This window comes from Vigna radiata, unplaced genomic scaffold (assembly GCF_000741045.1).
Source record: "Vigna radiata var. radiata cultivar VC1973A unplaced genomic scaffold, Vradiata_ver6 scaffold_171, whole genome shotgun sequence".
Classification (NCBI taxonomy): domain Eukaryota; kingdom Viridiplantae; phylum Streptophyta; class Magnoliopsida; order Fabales; family Fabaceae; genus Vigna; species Vigna radiata.
In genome coordinates this window covers 422,099-439,205 of record NW_014542551.1, presented here as the reverse complement: position 1 = coordinate 439,205, position 17,107 = coordinate 422,099, and the positions used below count along the sequence as shown (strand labels likewise).

General features: G+C 32.2%; 1 protein-coding gene and 1 long non-coding RNA gene across 22 annotated transcripts in view; one reads left to right on the top strand and one right to left on the bottom strand.

The window, feature by feature from the left end:
* Nucleotides 1-4,810: 4,810 nt before the first annotated feature.
* On the top strand, nt 4,811-16,936 carry LOC106780261. Of its 5 annotated transcripts, none has more exons than XR_002666537.1 (6): nt 4,811-5,101; nt 7,264-7,297; nt 7,673-7,856; nt 11,086-11,165; nt 14,657-14,780; nt 16,552-16,936. It is a non-coding gene; the product is annotated as an uncharacterized LOC106780261 (long non-coding RNA). The 5 variants fall into 5 exon arrangements; XR_002666538.1 differs by lacking the exon at nt 4,811-5,101 and adding an exon at nt 5,157-5,239; XR_002666539.1 differs by lacking the exon at nt 7,264-7,297.
* The window catches only part of LOC106780258 (golgin subfamily B member 1), a 39,068-nt gene continuing 27,368 nt past the window's right edge, over nt 5,408-17,107 (bottom strand). For 13 of the 17 annotated variants that reach the window (XM_014668518.2, XM_014668523.2, XM_014668527.2 and 10 more), the window contains 15 exons: nt 14,611-15,092; nt 14,350-14,494; nt 13,170-13,669; nt 12,901-13,042; nt 12,118-12,602; nt 11,739-12,027; nt 10,999-11,387; nt 10,580-10,877; nt 8,475-8,650; nt 8,038-8,323; nt 7,693-7,862; nt 7,321-7,603; nt 6,676-6,954; nt 6,253-6,428; nt 5,408-6,095 (listed from right to left, as the gene is read on the bottom strand). In XM_014668518.2, coding sequence (XP_014524004.1) covers nt 5,592-6,095; nt 6,253-6,428; nt 6,676-6,954; nt 7,321-7,603; nt 7,693-7,862; nt 8,038-8,323; nt 8,475-8,650; nt 10,580-10,877; nt 10,999-11,387; nt 11,739-12,027; nt 12,118-12,602; nt 12,901-13,042; nt 13,170-13,669; nt 14,350-14,494; nt 14,611-15,092 — 4,604 coding nt within the window. In that variant the 3' untranslated portion in view covers nt 5,408-5,591. The remainder of the gene's footprint in view (nt 6,096-6,252; nt 6,429-6,675; nt 6,955-7,320; nt 7,604-7,692; nt 7,863-8,037; nt 8,324-8,474; nt 8,651-10,579; nt 10,878-10,998; nt 11,388-11,738; nt 12,028-12,117; nt 12,603-12,900; nt 13,043-13,169; nt 13,670-14,349; nt 14,495-14,610; nt 15,093-17,107) is intronic. The other 4 variants (XM_014668525.2, XM_014668528.2, XM_014668520.2 and 1 more) reach the window with 4 other exon arrangements.

Below are 17,107 nucleotides of genomic sequence, written 5' to 3'. Positions count from 1 at the left end.
TATATAACCAACTCAAGCACAGAAAGCAAACAGCAAAGAAAAACAAAGCCGAACGAACAATGCTAACAACCGGACAGTCTAACACAGGACCGTTCAGAATACTAACAACAAAACGGAAAGCCAAGTCTAAATAACAGTTTTGTTTGACACTTCATGGATTTAGATAATGTGACACTTCGTTGATTTAGATAATGAGGTGGTGCAATGGAAGAGTTATTCAGGGATAGCGGCATAGGCGTTGGTGATGACAGAGATGTAACAGACAGATATGTAACAGTGTAACGTATCTAGGGAGAAGAAGCAGGTGGTAGAAGAAGTTGAGGGAGTTTTTGTGTACATAGTTGTTTGCTTTGGAGACGCTGCCGGTGGTGAGGAATGAAGGAAGAACATGAAACTCCCGAAGAAGAAATTTTTAGTTCGAAAACATCTTTCGGATTCATCATTCCTGGAAGATACTTTTTCATGCATTCCAAATTAGGTACTCCGGACAGTATTTTTTTTGGGAAATGATATTTTAACACCATTTTTTGACACCATTTTGACACTGCACACGTGTCAAAATGTGATTAGACGATTTCAAATTAAAAAAGTTGAGGCAGGGGTATATTTGGAAGAGAAAAACCAAAGTTTGTTTTTTAATTTGAAATCGTCCAATCACATTTTGACACGTGTGCAGTGTCAAAATGGTGTCAAAAAATAGTGTTAAAATATCATTTTTCTTTTTTGAATCTAGAAATACTTGTGGAATATTCGTTCTGTTATTTTTTATTGGACATTGATATTTTGACAACACTTTTTTGACATCTTTTTTTATAACGGGACATGTATCATTATTTTATTGGTCTATTTAAATTTATGTTTAAAAAATATTTAAAATGGACCAATCACAAGTTGCCACGTATACGTTGTCAAAAAGTTGTTAAAATTTTTTTCTTAAAAGAAGATTTTCCTTTTATATTTATTTTTTAGAATGACTGTTCTTTCCCAATCTTATTCCTTACGTACCTCTCTCACTATCTTTTCCACCTGTAAACCTATTTCATCTTCTTTCTCCCCTGTCATCTCTCATTTTTCTAAACCTTTTGGTTGCCTTTTTCACTCTCCAAATGTTTGCAAATTCATTATTTTAATTATTATTACTATTATTTAAAATAAATATTGAATAAATTTTATTACTTTTACAAATAATAAATTATATTCTTATAAATATTTAATAAAATTTTATTTTAATTTTGCACGAGTCAAAATATATATAGTACTTAAAAAATCTTATTTAAGTAAGTATTTAGATGTAACAGTTTTTCATTTGAAAAAGATTTTGACACTACACCATTAGTTGTGGTTAGTATTTTTAAGTTCTAATTATATCAACAAGTTTTAACAAATAACCAAACAAATGACTATATAAAACAAATACAAAAAAGATAAACAAATATACAGAAAAATTGGAATCAATGAAGTAATTTGTTATAGATTAAAACTAAATCAATGTTTGATTCTAGAACTTATTTTCAAAGTTTTATTAAATGAATCTAAATTTAGTTAATCTACAATATGCACCGAGAAGTTAAACATTGATTGTTTGGTTGATTAAACATCTCTCATTTTTATTTGTTTTTATCTTCTATTTTTCTTTATGTAATCTATTTTGTTTTTATTAACATTTGAACACTTTAGACAAAGATGGACAAAAACTCTAGCAATGAAGCACTAATACGTAAAGTATTACGGGACAAACCTATGTAAGTGACTGACCGATCCTACATAAAGAAACATTACTTTGTGAGGAGCCCAATCATATAACCTGAAATATTCGAGACGAATTCCCCTAAAAGAGCTTTGCCCTTATTCTCAGTTAATCTCTAATTGTCCAAAGGAGACTCCAATGACAACCACAATGAAGCATCCTCCGACATGCCTTCTATGTCATGAATACTAAAGAGTATATGCTTGAAATGTTATAAGTTATGTTCTTTTTGTCTAATACACATTAACATATCCATAAAGAAGGTAATGACTTTATTGATAGATTAACGAGTAAGTAGTCAATTTAATACAACAATTGACATATTTCGTTTTAACACAATAAAAAAAATTACAATCTTAAAATAAAAAATTTAATTATGTTAATTTTTTCAAACTCGAATAAGGTAATTGAACATTTGTTTTTTCTTTAACATGTTTTATTAAATAAAAATTTAATTAACATTTTATTATATAATATAGGGGTTTGCTAACTTGTGTATGTCTGTTTTTCAGTTGGTTTTTCAGTTGATACATTTTAGCAATGTGTACTGGGTTTTATTAGACAAAAATACCCTAATATATCATGGATTCTAAGTTTTAAGGTTAAGGGTATTTTAATAATTTTCATTTTCAAAACTAAAATAAAAAAAAGAAACCTCCAAACCCTTGCTCAGCTCCCTGATTCCTCTCAACTTTTTCTCTTTCATCTCTCTCACTTTAACATTTTTACTATCATCGCTATTGTAGCCCAACCGAACAAATAAAAAACACTTGGTGTTGAAAATTTTCTTACAAAAAAATGATTTTATAATGAGTTTTCATTTCATAATTTTTGTCTTATCTAATTTTATCTAATTTTCACAAGCATAATGATATTTGAAGGAATTGGTAATTTGTTTGATAAAAAATAAAAAACACTCGCTATTAAACAATTTCTTACAAAAAATGATTTTATAATGAGTTTTCATTTTATAATTTTTATCTAATTTTATCTAATTTTCACAAGGATAATGACATATGAAGGAATTGGTAATTGGCTTGAAAGTTTTTTTTAGAGATGATGATTCAACATCCGCAAATGATGAAATTATAGAGGTTAATGAAGATAATGAAATTGAAGAGATCTTGAATGAACATTTTCCTTAAGGCGAATATGTCAATAACTCACCTCTTTACAAAAACAAATTGTTTAACGAGTGTTTTTTCAGTTGAGACTAGTGTATGGATGACAGAGAAAATGTTGGAGTGAGAGAGATGAAAGAGTAAGGGTTGAGAGAAATGAGGGAGATGAGCAAGGATTTGGGGGTTTCTTTTTTTTTTTTTAAGTTTTGAAAATGAAAATTATTAAAATACCCTTAGCCTTAAAACTTAGGATCCATGATATATTAAGGTATTTTTGTCTACTAAAACTCGATACACATTGCTAAAATGTACCAATTAAAAAACAGGCGTACACAAATTAGCAAACCCTATATATATATATATATATATATATATATATATATATATATATATATATATATATATAATTTGAAATTTTTAGTGGTTCTTTAAAATTGTTTGTTTTTCTTTTTTTTGTTCTAAATGTAAATTATGTTAATACTTGTTATAATGAATCATAGATTGATCAATAATAATTTTAACTCCATACAAAAGTTTATTTAATAGGATGACTTATCTAGTTTCCTTAAAGATGGTTTATTTTCATTTTTTTACATATGATTTAAAATGTTTCGATTGAAAGGGGTCGAGGGTCGGTCGTCCAATCTTTTATAAGAATGCACTCCATACAGATCAGTTGTTGACCTACAGGAGACACGCTCAAGTGAGACATGTTTCTTAAAGAGAGAGGTCTAAATTTGATTTAGGAAAAGTGTGTCTTTACCTTGATATTAATTGTATATTTATAGAGACTTATAGCAATAAAGCCCATTAACTAACCATTAATACCGTATATGTAAAGAGCGTATAACAATCAAACCCATTAATTAATCATTAATACCTGTCAATATATTCTTTAATTACCTAAAATGGCTATCTCGACTGATCGTCTACCCTATTGGTAAGTTGATTTTCATTGTAACACAATATTTCATATAGTATACAAAAGATTGTTAATGAAGTGTCAAATTAGTTGGAATGACTTAGAAATGGATATAAACCATTCATAGATAATGTAAAATAAACTTTTTAGTTTATATATACTAGAATTCTTGAATGGTTCTCAATTTTATACAAGAATCTCAATTTGGTCCTCTTGTTTGAAGTGGTCTCAATTGAGTCCTTAATTTTGAAAATGTGATGTCATTTTGTCCTTTCTGTTAACACAAAAGTGATGATGTTAACTTAATGCCACATGTCAATATGTGTTTTTTTTTTTTTTATGATTTTTAAAATGTTTTTTTAAAATAAACACTGTTACATGTCAAATGAGGATCGTGCCACGTGACATAGATATTGTAACATGATAGTGGCAGTTGGAAAAGTGTCAAGTGAAAAATCTCAATTTAGTTCTTTTATTTGTATTTGGTCTCATTTTAGTAATAATGTTATTTTTTAAATTGGAGCAATTTTATCCCTCTCCAAATTAAAACCAAATTTAACTTTTATATAGATGTATGATGATCTTTTCATTAAAATTGATATTTTCATTAAAATGAGACCAAATATAAATAAAAAAATTAAATTGAGACTTTTCACAACTTTCTCAAATTAACACGTGTCACTGCTAAGTCAAACTATCTCTATCACACGACGGATTCTCATTTCACACTGTTACAATTTTTTTTTAAATAAATAAAAAATTTAAAAGAATAAAAGATTATAAAAGAAATAAAAAAATAAAAACCACCCTATATTAACACGTGATATTGAATTAATGTCATCAATACTGTGTTAACGGAAATGATCAAATTATATCACATTTCCAAATCAAAAATCTAATTGACACCACTTACAACGAGAAAACCTTCGTGTAACCATCTCAAGATTTTAACCTATATTCCTTAATGAATGTTGAGGAGACAATTTCTTTATATATGTTTTTGTTGAGAACAAATTGAAAGCAGAGGTCATAAAAGTAACCATTTTATTGTTTGATGGAATTTAATATTGTACTTAATTTTGTTTTCCACCGAACACATTTTAACTTCTGTTCTGTTTTTTCTATTTTGACTAATATTTTATTTATTTATTTATTTTCTCTCTACCCAACACAACGTAGAACAATTATATGAAACGATTCGATTTAAATAGTGTATTAACCCTGAAAAACACGCGCACCAACACAGCTCTCTATTATTTCCTGACCCACCATTGATTCGTTGAAAGGTACAGGTGGTGGTGTTTGAGCCAGGTATGTTCTTTATTACTTCTATGGCAAAATTTTCTCTCTTTTCCGTTTGGTTCTCGTGAAAACAAAGTTAAGAACTGGAATTTCGTCATTTTGCTCTGTTCTTTCGATGCATTTGTAGTGTCTAATAATTCTTATCAGGTGTCCCTTTGGTACTTGCTTTCTCATTTTTCTTCTCTTCAAAATGTTGTTTACACGAACTACTTAACCCTTTCCTTATGTTCTCAATTTTCAGCTATTTGTGCCTGTGTTTTGAAATAAATACTAAATCCATACAAAGAGAATAAGAATACATTACACAGATTAGAAGGATAGTAGATCCTCCATAAGATCAAATTTCAAAACTAATGACAAACCAAACAATACATCAATGAAACAAATCAATACAATTCCTCAAACATAAGAAATAAGCCCTCTAAAATTCCCAAACATGTGCATATTCTATTTTCAACAGCAGCATGTAGTTGTCTAATGAGCACTTATTTTTTGATTTTTATGATGGTGGTGTCTTGGGGCGTGAAGACTTGCCCGTAATGACTTTCTTCACTTTGGAAATTGAGTGCTTCACCTTTGATCCTACACCTGACAGGATGCCGTGAGATTTTTTGTGCAAAACTTTGGTGCCAGTGTCTTCAGAGTCTCTGGATAGGACACCAACACTAGATGATGGGCTTATGTTTTCGAATTCTTCTCCTGCTTTATCTTCTTTTGTGTTGCCTGATATACCAGTTTTGGCCTCTTGAGTTTCCAGTTTCCCCGTGTCTATATGTTCTGTGATAGCTACGGATACAGATTCAGAGACACCTCCAAGTTTGGCAACTTCACGTTCCTTTCCAAGTTCTTTAGTATCACTACTTGGACTTATTTCTGCAGTCTCCAGTTCTTCTAAATTTGGATGTTTTTTAATGGTCTTCTGGTTATTTGCTTCAGATTGGACTTCGACTTTCTCGTCATTTTCCACAGAGGTGTTGGCTGGCCCCTTTTTTAATTCAAATGCCTAATTTAACATAAAATTTCATCAGAACTCAGATATTTGTACGTTGGGAAAATGAAGATTTGGTTTTCTAGACAAACACTAAATTAAGATGTGCAAGTCTGACATGCAATGTGGTATATATCAGTATCTAGTTTAATTTATTGAAGTGAAGTCAAACCTCGAGAACTTCCATGTTCCTCACAAAATCATTTTCTGTTCTCTGCTCTTCTTTGGAATTGATCACAGCGGGTTGAACATCCTTTTCTATTTTTTCTTGAATGCTTTCATCAACTATCCCAATTCTTACAGATGGTATGGTAGATAAAAATGAGATGGCTTTATCGCCAGATTCATCTGTCATTGTACAAGTAAGATGTTAAACACAATCTACTACCTGAGATTGACTTATATAGTTCATTTTTAGTACATTATACGTTTTCTTCAAAACTTTTAAATGATTCAAAATGTCATTTAGAATTTTTTTTTTCAAGAAACATAATTTTAGTATTTGTTTTTTGAATGACATCACCTTGGGTAAAAGTAAAATAGAAAGTTATCAAAACATAACTACTTTCTGTTTTAAGCTTATGTAATTCAATACCTGTGGCTTCTTTTATATCAGATGCTTCTTCTAGCTTGATTCTTCTGCTATCCTTGATTTCTGAATTTTCTATGGTGTATGTGTTTATAACCTGTTCCGGTTCTTCCTCAGCATAACTTGACTTTGTACTGTTTTCAGTTATTTCCATTCCTTCTGAATTTACATTCTCCATGCTAGATTGTGGTGTCTTCTTGCCTTTGGTATATGTCTCTGAAAAATCTTCTTCTGGTTGCATCTCTTCTTGATTACTCCCATCAAGTGTTTTATTTTCGATCAATTCTGCATTGTTTAATGTTTTCTCTTTAAAATCAAACACACTATTCAAGCACAAATGAGATATTAAAAGAAATGATTTACGCAAGGCTACATATGTTTCTATTTCAGTACAACAATGTTCATGTTCTCTTCAAAATTAAAAAGTCCTAGAGCTACAGCAAACTCTTCATGGGGACACAAAACTACTACTTATATTTTACCATCTACACACAAATGTGAATAATTTTTTTGCCATCTAAGGAAACTATTTTTGTAAGTGGATTAAAAGAATATTTCCTTCATCTGAAGTCATGTGCTTGTTTTTGTTTTCAGGTTCTTGTTTTTGGTTATCAAGGCAACTTGTATGGTAAATTTTCAGAACATTATTACCTTCATTTTTTGTTTTCTCTAACTCCACGCCAGTTGGTTGTTTGGCATCTGTTACTTCCTCTGTGGTCGTTTTACTTGCATACTTGATCCCTAAATTCTCTACCATCTGCAAGTTTACTGTCTTCTGTTCATTCATATCATAACTTAATTTTGAACTGTTTTCAGATGCTAAATGGCCTTCCGCTGTTATATAATCTGTAATCAGACTTTGCATGCTAGGTTCATGTGATTGCTTGTCTGATTGCTCTTCTACTATGTTGATGTTTGCCTTGGTTTCAGGTTCCTATTTAAATAAATACAATATAAGTTTTAATAATAAGAAAAGGAAATAAATGAGTATTTTTTTTCTCAGCAAATGCACATGCTGCCAACCTCAACACTAGTGGACATTCTGTCAAGTTCATTTTCTGGAATGCTGCTCAAGTTGTTATCAATTGTGTCTAATGCATCACTGGGAAGTGTTTGTTGCTGTAAGATTTGATCAGTGTCACCTTGGACAGTTGCAGGGTCAGACAATTTTGGCTGGACTTCTTCTGGTGAACCTGTCATTGTTTATCTGAGATTTTTCAACTGCTAAAATATTACTTTTTATTGATTTTGATAAGCATTGAATCTCATAAACATAAAATTTCAACTTTCTGTTGTTTAGGGTTTAGGGTCCCAAGGCAAAATGAGTCTGACTAAAAGTAATGAAATTTGTGAGTTTTGAGCACATACAGTCTGTTGCTGAATTTAGTAATTTTATTTTTGTCATTTCTTCAATTCCTTTTGCTTCCTCTTCATCGAATTTACCATCATCGTGGATCACTAATTTCTGCTTGGTGAGTGATTTTGGATTCACTTCTTTCTCTATATCACCAATGGGGTTTGCGTTTTCTATCTCTCCATCTGAATACCGATTATCTATGAATGTGGCCTCCTTGTTTAGTGATGCCAGCTGGGACTCTAATTTCTGTTCATTTACCACCCTGATCTGACTTGTATCTTCCTCTACCCTATATGCCTGTTTCAGCAAATACTGTGTCAGAGGTTGTAGATGTTCTATTTCATGATGAGAAATAATGTCCTTTGTGTGTGAATGATCAAATAGTTGTACAAGTGTGAAAATGAAAGGTTTTATTTTTCTGCTTTTGTTTGTTGTAGTTTGCTCACACCTCAGGAATATGTTTTTGCGTATTAAATTCATAGTGTGGCATCTTCACTTCTTTGATATGCTTCTCAGCATATTCTTCTCGTGGTTGAATCTCTTCTTGACAACATTCATTAAATGCATAATTTTTGACTGATGTTGTGCTGGACATTGTTTGCATTCCTTTATCTTCAGCCACACCTATTATTGTAGATATGAGATATTGAAATAAACCATTTTGTGAGAATAGAGAAACAATTATTGTTTTCTGATTATGTTTGGGTGAGTTTACACTTGGATAACTAAAGGGAGAAAATAAATATTATATTGATTACAATAATGATAATTGCATACTCAACTCCTCTATTTATAGCAATCACATTCTTTTAAAAAGGGAAATAAAGTAATCTGGAATGGATGTATAGATTTTGGGAATATTTTCTTAGTTACTAAAGATATTAGGATATTTTTATCGTAATAATCCCCTGTTTACAACATTTACCACTCAACATATTCATCTATCTTAACAATAATGATCATAAAGGTAATAAATAAGCAACTATTTTGAAGAGAACAACTATAACATTACATTTCATGGTTGACAGGATCACCAGAATTAAAGAAAACCTTCAAGACAGGTTCTTGAAAGACTTTATTTAGAAAACAGAACAGTTGTCAATGTGACTGGATTACAGCAATGTTTGCTAGGTACAAAGGTCTTTCGAGAGAACCTTAGCTCGACCAAAACCCGTTTTCCTCCATAACTCCAAAAACTCCTAACAACAACCTAAACACAGACCATATAGACTAGTATGTTACAACCTGTAACAGTTACAAGAGGTTATAAATAACTCCTTTATTTTATTTCTTCTAGTATAGACTTTTTCACTGAACCTATTTGTTAGGAAGTGAACTTTAAGCTTTACTTAACCCCACAGAAACGACTTGTAATGTGATATTTGCACCCACTTATATATATATATATATATATATATATATATATTCTAAATTAGTTTTATCTCTAGTCGGTATGAGACTTCCAATAGGTATATACATTTCGAGCGTGAGACTTGACATTAAAGGATGATGCGATAGCTGTTTGATACGGGTGGAACAATATGCACAATAAGCAACAAATCTCACTAGGATAGACTTGTACAATGGTTTTGATACCACGTTTAGAAGTGGATTTTAAACCTAGGCCAATCTTACAAAACCGGCTTATTCTAACAATGTTGGAAGTCCCACATTGACTAAAGATAAGACCAATTTAGAATATATAAGTGTGTGCAAACCACACCTTACAAGTCGGTTTTATACGGTTGCGTTAGGTTTAAAGTTTATTTCTTAACATGGTATCAAAGCCTATCATAGCGAAATTTTTTGTTTGTTGGACATATTGTACTACTCAATATCGAGTCGCTATCAGACCACCCAATAATGTCTAGTCCCATGCACGAGATGTATATACCTCAATGTGAGGGGTGTGTGTGTTGGAAGTCCCACATCAACTATATAAGATCAATTTAGAATATAGAAGTGGGTGCAAACCTCACATTACAAGTTGATTTTGTAGGGTTGAGTTAGGCTTAAAGTTCACATTACATAAAACCTTCAAGACAGGTTCTTGAAAGACGTTATTCAGAACAAAACAGTTTTGTGAATGTGACAGGATTATAACAATGCCTCCTAGTTACAAAGGTCTTTCGAGAGGACCTTAGCTCTTCAAAACCCCTCTTCCTCCAAAACTCCAAAAACTCCTAAAACAACCTAAACACAGACTGTATATACTAGTTTGTTACAACCTGTTATGGCTACAGGACTTTATAACTACCTCCTTTATTTATTTCTTCTAGTATAGACTTTCCCACTGAACCTATCAATGGTATACATGAACTCAACAAAACACAATAACTAAGATACTTGGAAGGGTAATAAGCACTTTATGCTTCAATTTCCATTAAGATTGTGTATGTTCCTTTAAAACAACTTTAAGAATCTTCTTCATAGCATGGCAAAATTACTACTTAAACTCACATATAGAAGTGAAAAAAAGTGTTTGTCATCTAAAACAAGTGCGTTTTTCATTATCAGGCCATATTCAATGCGAAAATTTCAGAATACAATCACCTTCAGTTTCTGATTTTTGTATCTCCACATCAGTCGGTTGTTTGGAGTGTATTCCTTTTGCTCTGATTTCACTGACATCCTTAATCTCTAAAAACTCCTCCAATTGTGATTCTACTTTCTTCTGTCCATCAAGGTCAACATCATCACTTAATTCTTTATTGCTTTCTGATGTCGTATGTCTTTCAACTATTATATAGTTTGTAATGAAACTTTGCACACTTGATTCTTCTGATTGATGGTCTGCCTGTCCTTCTTTCACTAAGTCAGCATTTGCCTTGGTTTCCGGTTGTTTAGATTCCTATACAATATTTACAATAAGTATACTTCTATAACATGTTAAGAAAATAAATTATATCTTTTGTTCATAGCAAGCTAATATGTATGTAATTTTTTACTTCTTTACTTCAATACCGCCTAACCTTAACAACTATAGACTTTCTATGAAGTTCAATTTCTGTCATACAGCTCTTGGCATTATTAATCACTTCTATTTCATCATCATGCAGTGTTTGTTGCTGTGACATTTGATCAATATCTTCTTGGACAGATGTTGGAGTGGGAAATGTGTGTTGGATTTCTTTCTCTGGTAACTGTTTTTCTATTGATTCTTCAATATCCTCTGCTTCTTCTAATTTGTCAGGATAAGATGTAATGTTTGTTTCTGCATTCACCTTTGTATTGCACTGTGGTGTCTGCACATCTTTGTTCAAGTTCTCTGTAAATTTTTCTGGACTACTCTCATCAAGTCCTTCATTGCCATTTGATGATGGATTGAGCCTTGTTTTCAAGTCTTTATCTTCAGGCTCACCTATTGTTACAAAGAATGAGATATTTAATGCAATCATTTCCGTACAATTGAATATCTCACTAATTTAGTACATCTATTTTTTTTTTCTTGAAAATTAAAATTCTCCCATAGCCACCACAAGTTGCTTTAGTAGGCCACAAAATTATGCATATGTTTTCATCCCCTTATAGTAAGTGAATAAAGTTTTTCTCATCCAAAGACACTTTAATTTTTATGTTGGTTGCAGAGTTTTTATTTCATCTGAAGTCTTGGGTTTATTTTCTTTTCCTGACATCAATATATGCAGTGTTTTTCTTTTGTTTAGGTTTTTGAGCTTCTTTCAATTCAAAATATTTTCAAAGTAATAATTACCTTGGGTTTCTGACTCTTGTATTTCCATGTAAGTTGATTGTTTTGCCTCTGATGCTTTTGCTACTATGATTTCACATGCATTTTTGTTGTCTAAGTTCTCTCTTAAGCATGATTTTACTGTCTTCTGTTCCTCAGTGTGCACTTCACTTATTTCTCTGTTGCTTTCTGATGTGACGAGTCCTTCTTCTGTTATATTATGCATAATGTCTCCTTGAATGCTTGATGTTTTGGATTGGTTGTTTGGATGTTCTTGTTTTACTATGTTGACATTGGCTTTGGTTTCAGGTTCCTGGTTTAATGCAGAGGATATAAGAATAGATTTGTCAAAGCAAGCTGATAAATACGTAAAGTTTGAGTTGTTACTTCACTACTGCCTAACCTCAACAATAGTAGATTTTCCATCGAGTTCAATTTCTTGCATGGAACTCCTCTTGGCATTACCAATCCCTTTTGATTCATCATCATGCAGTATTTGTTTATGCCAAATTTGATCAAAATCACCTTGGACTGAGGTTTGGATGGACAATGTTGTGCTGATGTCTTTGTCTTGTAACTGTGGTTTTGTTGATTCTTCGATCCCGTTTTTTTTTTCTTCTTCTTCTTGTTCAAATTTGTCATCATCCTTGTTTCCTGATTTCTCTTTAGGCTGAGATGTTGGAACCTCTTCTTGTTCCTCAGTGTCATTTGTGGTCTCTATTTTTTCCCTATCCTCAGTAAAATACTGTGGTGTCTGCACCTCTTTGTTAACTTTCTTAATAAATTCTTCTTGTGGCTGTCTCTTTTCTTGACTTACACTAACCGCCTCCTTTTCAACAGATACTGTGTCAGGCATTGGTTGGAGAGAGTCATCTTCAAGCACACCTGCTATAGAACAATAAATATTCAAAGGATTCATTTAAACATTGGCTGCATATATTACTGTTTTAATACAGTAATTTTGTCCCAGGGCCAAAAAAGACTCCCATGTTGGCCCGAAAGTTTCATATGCTTATTTATCATCCTCATATAGTTGAGTAAAACTGTTTGTGTCATCTCATGATGCTAATTTTTTTTATTCTTATGCGGATTAAATAATTTGTTTCAGGTAAAGTCATGTGTTTATTTTTATTTTCGTTGGTTAAATATACACTTTGGCATCTACAAAATTTTTGAACACGATTACCTTTGGTTTCTGACTTTGGCATCTCCAAATCAGTCAATTGTTTGACATCTATTCCTTCCTCTGCTCTGTTTTCCCTTTTATCCTTGTTTAAATTCTCTCTTACTCTGTCAAAATTGTCCTTGGTTTCTACTTTTTCACTTTTCTGGTGAATATGTACAAGTATAAGTATAAAATTTGCATAAGTGGTTGCAATAGTAAATGATTTTTGTTTGTCACAGCAAGCAAATATATATTTATTTTTTTATTTGTTTACTTCACTAATGCCTAACCTGAACAACAATGGCCTTTTCATGAAGTTCAATTTCTGGGATGGAGCTCAGCTTGGCATTATGAATCACTTCTGATTCATTAATATGCAATGTTTCTTGGTGCAGAATTTGATTAGTATCACTTTGCACAAAGGCAGGAGGGGGTGATCTCTGGATTTCTTCCTCCTCCACTGAGTGTATTTTTGTTGCTTCTTCAATTTCTTTTTCCATTTCCTTTTGGTTGAATATATCCTCAATCCCTTCTTTTTCTTCTGCATGAGATGTCCCTTCTTTTTCTTCTGCATTAGATGTTGAATTTTTGTCCTTTTCCTCAGCCTCATTATTGATGTTTATTTCTACACTTCCCTCAGTAATATATTCTTGGCTTTGCACCTCTTTGATAGATTTGTCTGAGACCTCTTCTTCTTGCTGTTTGTCTTGTTGACTGCTCTTCTCAACTGCTTTAGTTCTAAGCAAAACTTCATTGGCTATTGGTTTCAGAGTTTCATCTTTTGGCACACCTGAAAGTTATGAAACTGAGTTATTGAGAGTAATCATTTGCACAAAGATTGCATATGTTACTGAACATTGGAGATCCTACATCTACTAGTTACATGATCAAATTATATCATAAAAAGGATGCAAACCTGACTTTATTAACTTCTATTGTAAGGTTGAGTTAAACTTAAAATCTAATTCCTAATATAGTATCACAACCTATCTTAGCAAGAGTTGTTTAACCTATTGTATCACATGCTATTAGACCACTCACAAATATCTAATTCTAAGTCAAGATGTCTAGTCCTTGGCATATGCTCATTATACTAACTATATAAATAAGTGCAAAGTTCATTTTACCAGTTCATTTTGTAGGCTTGAGTTTAGCTTAATTCACATTCTAAGAATGTGTAAGTCATGTTTATGTTCTCTAGACAACTAATACAGTCCCAGTTCCTCGAAAAGCTCCCATATTTGGCCAAAGAATTACTATATACATGTTATCATCCGCATATAGTAGTGAGCAAAACTGGTAGTGTCATCTGAGGACACTTGTTTTTAAATATTAATGCAAATTAAATAATATTTTGTGCATGCAAAGTTGTGTTGATTTTTATTTTCGTTGTACAAATATACTATTGGAGTTTGCCTTCTGGCTCTTATTTTTGAGTTAATCAATTATAAAATTTCAAAACTAAGTTACCTTTGATTTCTGACTTTACGATCTTTACATCAGCCAATTTTTCAGCATCTGTTTCTTCCTTTGCTATGATTTCACTTGCATCATTGGTGCCTAAATTCTCTGTTACAATGCTGACATTGTTCTTGGTCTCAGGTTTTTCAGTGTCCTGGTTGAATTTATAATATAAAAATTGTATAACAAGTTAGGAAAATGAATGATTTTTAGTTTGTTCAAAGGAGATGTTGCGTTTGTAAATTTTTACTCACGCCAGTGAGGCCTAACCTGAACGGTAGTGGACTTTCTGTCAAGTTCAATTTCTGGTATGCAGCTTTGCTCAACAAAATCAATAACTTCTGACTCATCAACTAGCAGTAATTCTTGCTGAGAGATTCGATCAGTGTCGCCTTGAACAAAGGCAGGAGTGGGTGATCTTATCTGGACTTCTTCCTCAGGTAATTGTGCTTTGTTTGTTTCTTCAATACCTTTAGCTTCTTCCACTTGACCAAAATTTTCATCACCCTCAGTCCCTTGGTTTACTTCAGCATGAGATGTTTGAACCTTGTCATGTTCATCAGCATAGCTATTGGTCTTTATTTCTGTAGTGTCCTTAGCAACATATTGTGATGATTGTTCATCTTTGTTAGAATTTTTCTGTGTAATGTCTTCTTCGATCTGTATCTCTTTTTGATTAATGTCATCAACTGTTTCAACTGCTACTGCCACTTCTATTGGTTGAGGAACTTCATCCTCTGGCACCTCATAGTCTGCAAAAATGAGATATTGAAAGCAATATTTAACTTGAATCTAACCATTGAAATGCATGCATAGACTCTTACGGAAATTAAAATAGTCTTAGGTCCAACAAAAAGATTCTATAATCACAGTGCCACAAAAAAGATCCCGTGTTTGGCCAAAGAATTACTATATACATGTGTTAGATTTCTTGAAACAAGAAATCTGAAAACACCCACTTGGCAGCACCTAACACACACAAACACTGAAACAGCCTTGTATTATTATTTTTGTAAGAAAAGAATACAAAGAATACAATTTGAACACTTCGAATGGAACTGTCCCCTCACACAGGAATACTAATGTCTTGTCACTAAGATACCATTCAACTCAACCTCCCTCCTCTAGACAACCCTTTCCCTATTTAAGGACTCATCCTAATCTGAACATAACATCCCACCAGGACAGTTATCCTACCCCCTGCTTCCAGGACAGTTATCCTACCCCCTGCTTCCTAACTGTCCTAACAGACCCCCAACCGTTTATGCTTTATTTTTAACTCTTTTCTTCCTTTCATAAACCCTCCAAATCCTATCATGTTGTCATCCACATTGACTAAAACATCTTCTATCATCTAAAGACACTTTTCCAATTTTTTGTACATTAAATAATATTCTTGCATGTAATGTTATGTTTTTTTGTTTTTATTTTCTCTATGAATATATTTGTTAGATATTTCCCGTTCAGTTTATTATATATCTGTTAGTAAAGATATAACGGGCTTAGATTCATTTCTTTGTATTTTCCTATTTATATTGATATGTAACCCTACATGCTTCATAAACATTTGGGATTCAACCTATGTCTCTTTCACTTTTATTTCAAAATGGTATGTACTGCTTGGGTTAATCCTTGCCTCCTTGGTAAACCCACTGTTTGCCGGTGCTAAATTTTTATTTTATATTTTTCTAAACACATTGTTATTTCCAGCATTGTTTTTAGTTTTCTTTTTCCACCCATTCTCACAAGCTTGGTCACATAATTGACCATGTTATGCATTACATGGTCATCCTTCTCAATCTTCTATGGTTGCCCAAATTGCTCCCTTGCCATTATCTAATCCTTCAGAATACGATGCTATTTTCAATGAATTTCTCAAATGATACGAGGATATTTATAACTCTTGGTTCCATGACTTTTGTTGTACACACAGGGAAATCATTTGCTAGCCTCACTCATTCCAACTCTCTTAGTCCTAGGGTTGTTGTCTCAGGTGCCATAGATTGCATTACTAGTAATAAATCGTATTTCTCTTCTTTGACTACTTTGGGTTATTTACCTTCTATTACCATGGCCAATGGCTCTAGGGCCACCTCACATGTTGTTGGTATTATTTATCTTCTATCTTATTTATCATTGATAATGTTCTTTATGTTTCTGGGTTTCTATTTAATTTATTATCCCTTTACCAAAGATTATTTTTGTTTATAGGTTCGGAGTTCGAGATGGATGATTGGCATCAAATGCGAGTCTCACGGTCTTTATCATCTGCAGACATCTAAGCATGTTGGTTCGGTCATGGATTATCTCTATCGTTATGCTTAGTTGGGTCATCCTAGCCTTGCCAAGATACGACAACTTGTTCCAAGTTTGTCTTGTGAGTCATGTCAAATAGGAAAACACAGTCATAGTTCTTTTCGACGAAGTGTTTCACAACGTGCTTTGTTTCCTTTTATGTTATTTCGTTCTGACATCTGGAGAACCAAGTCATGTTAACTCAAATTTAGGATTTTAGTATTTTGTCATTTTTATTGATGATTATTCAAGATGTACTTGGTTGTTTTTAATGAAAGATTGATCTGAGTTGTTTTCTATATTTCAATCATTATACAATGAAATTAAAAATCAATTTGGAGTTTCTTTTTGCACTTTGGGTAGTGATAATGCATGTGAGTATCTTTGTTATTCATTTTGAAATTTGATGGCTTCTCATGACATTCTTCATCAAACCTCATATGCTTATACATCTCAAAAAGATAGGGCAGTT